This window comes from Oryzias melastigma, linkage group LG18 (assembly GCF_002922805.2).
Source record: "Oryzias melastigma strain HK-1 linkage group LG18, ASM292280v2, whole genome shotgun sequence".
Classification (NCBI taxonomy): domain Eukaryota; kingdom Metazoa; phylum Chordata; class Actinopteri; order Beloniformes; family Adrianichthyidae; genus Oryzias; species Oryzias melastigma.
Window position 1 is genome coordinate 20,348,047 of NC_050529.1, and position 2,927 is coordinate 20,350,973.

At 35.1% G+C, this 2,927-nt stretch overlaps 1 protein-coding gene across 1 annotated transcript in view; it reads right to left on the reverse strand.

Annotated features, from left to right (window-relative positions):
• LOC112156511 (protein mono-ADP-ribosyltransferase PARP14) overlaps positions 1 to 612 on the reverse strand; it is a 17,999-nt gene extending 17,387 nt beyond the window's left edge. The window contains exon 1 of the mRNA XM_024288826.2: positions 260 to 612. Within this exon, the coding sequence (XP_024144594.1) occupies positions 260 to 434 (175 nt within the window). The 5' untranslated portion in view covers positions 435 to 612. The remainder of the gene's footprint in view (positions 1 to 259) is intronic.
• Between the last annotated feature and the right edge of the window lie 2,315 nt (positions 613 to 2,927).

Genomic DNA, 2,927 nt, shown 5'->3' on the forward strand with positions numbered 1-2,927 from the left:
CACAAAATCAGGGCAGTGAAAGTGAAAGTAAGATCTTATTATATAACCATAAATATAAGCAACATGTAGAAATATAACTTTACTTATTTTAAGAATCAATGTATTTAAACAGTTAATTATTGTAATACTCACATCTATGGCAACTTTTTAAAGTTTAACATTAAAAAAAATACTTTCACTTTCATTTTTCTCCCCTTTCACTTTCAATAAAATGTAGTTAATCTTTGATGAATATTAGCAGGTCGAACCAGATTGTTACCTTTTGCCTCTCTGAATGACACCTTGTAGAGTTCCGCTCCCTGGGGGGTCACGCAGCCGCAGTCTCCCCCTCCGGATTTACGCTGAATGCTGAAATATGTCTCCACTTTCTTCCTCTGCTCCGCCGTCAAAGCGCCGCATTCGAAGAAAACGGGATACTGGTTTGGATCTGTCATGATTTCACCTCTACATATGATAAAGAAACGAGCTGATTAAAGCGCAGAGCAGATAGAAGAGTAAACCCCCACAGCACCGAACCCCACCTCACCGGAGGAGGCTCACCGACGCTCCTCCCACACTGAAAACACTGAAACACTGAATCAACTAAGAAAAGTTTGCAGCACTTACATTTATTTATTTTCATCAAGTTACATTTTTTAGTTGATGGTTTACTCAACCTAATTTTTTTAATGTGATGAAAACTAATATTTTTAAATGCATTAAATTACAGAACTTTTAATTGGTCCAATCTTTCACTTTTTACAGTGACTCCCTCAGACTAATGATAAAGTATCACAGCATCCATGGATAAGGAAAACGATAAACAAATAAATAAAAAAAAAAACAGAAGTAAAGTAAGGATTTAGCCAGCTGACATTTTAAAAAATGAAATTACTTGGCACTGCACAAATAATAACAGATTATAAAATAATTTTCTTCATTCTGTTCCAATTGTTCAAGCATAAAGAAGAGCTAATTAATTCATTCATAAATAAATAAACACACATATAGGGTTGCATGTTAGCATAGTGGTTAGCGTCCACCTTTTACAGTGGAGTCATGGTTCGAATCCAGGCTGGAGCCTTTCTGTGTGGCTAAATGTTTTCTTTGGACACTCATAGTGTGATGGAAGTTGTGTTTTTTTTTAACATAATCTTGTGGGATTTTCCTTACAATAGAGGACATATCTAGCTAAAGCAAATAACGTTTAAACTGCATTTCTATGGGGTTCCCTTTGTGCCAAAAATATGTTTTTGCGTTCACTATCTACAAAAATTGAGCTAAAAAAAGCTTGTAGCAATGACATTGAAGTTACGACACCAACCACAAGCCTCTTGTTCCGCTCTATTCTGATGCATACACTTTTGGACAACTATATCCATGTACGTCTTTGTTTTCATCATCTGAGCTACCATCTGGATAAAATTAGTAGTCCTAATGTTGGTCGCCATGTTTTGTTGCACCGCTAATGTTAGATGGGGGTTGTGAGGGCTGTAAGCTAGAAGAAGAGTGTATAGACCAGGAGTCTGCAAAGTGGAACTTTAATTAACTCTAAACTTTGTTGTAAATAAGATAGGAACACAATTTTGAACTTGAATCAGAAGCTAGTGGGGCAGACTATTCCAAGGGTTCGTGCTCCACACTTGTTAAGTTATGTTGGGATTTACATGTTTTATGTCTTATGTTTGGAGTTTACAGAGAGGAGAAGCTGTGGACCTAAAAATATGTAAACAAATGTGTATACATAAAAAAATAATTCCAATATTGAAGATAAGCCAATATCTTTAATCAAATGTCCTGCTAATCCAGAAGCAAAGATGTCCACACCTTCTAAATTTCCAGTTCTTCTGTTAGAACCTCAAAGCACTACTAGACTAACTGAAGTGGTCCCTAGAGCAAGCCTCTGGTCTTATCAAGATCCACTCCTGGTGGGACGTGCCTTAACTTGCCTCTCTTGATTTATAGAAGCAGTAGGCCTACTCCAAGTTCTTCACAAGTTACCAAGCTCTTCATCATTTCTCCAAGTGTGTTTTCAGCCACCCTTGAAAGAAACAAATTCCATCCGCTTCTATCTGCGATCGCTCTCTATTGTTCATGACCAAACAACCCTGTAGGAGGTGAAGGAATGAATGTAGAGTGACCAGTAAAACAAGAACTTTGTCTTTTGTCTCAGCTCCTTCTTTACCTCGATCTTGATCTGTGATGTCATATTTGACATTTTAAAAAGAGGAGGGTGTCCAAACAACTTTAAAATCCAGAACACTGTATATAGTCCCACACTAGTTTTTTTTTTTTTGTTTATTTGTTTTTTTAAGAGGTTCGAGAATAGTGAGATGATTCAGCCTTACTTTATGTCCACACTCAGGAACTATTGGTTTAAAACAAAAAAAGCTGCACTCAATTAAGAACCACTTTCAATGATGAAATCATTAGAATAAGTCTACTTTTCATAGCAATGGCACAAAAGAATTCACAAGTTTTGCATCAGAAGACTGGACTCTCCATCCACAAGGTGTAAGAACACAACAACAACAATGTTGCAACAACAGGGAGTCTTCCCTTTTTTGTGTTGACATTTAAAACTGGAATTGGGCCCTCATGTTTCCTTTATAAATCACGTATTTCCCACTTTCAGCATAAACACATGTAAACTAAGGAAAAATTTACTAAAGATTTTTATCACCAAAAATAAAACAAATGCCATAAACCAATTCTTTATAACACAATAAAACATTTAAACAACATACATACATTTATTTTAAGCTAAAAAGTAGAATTACAGAAGTGTAATAATGATTATCATTGGTATGGATTAAATAATTCTTCACATGGACATATTTTTAAGAGATTTTAATTTTTAAATGTATGTAAATGCAACTGTAATAAAAAAAATATAGCAATCGAATAAAATAAATTTTAGATGCAGTTCTCAAGTTAGTTGTGCTAAT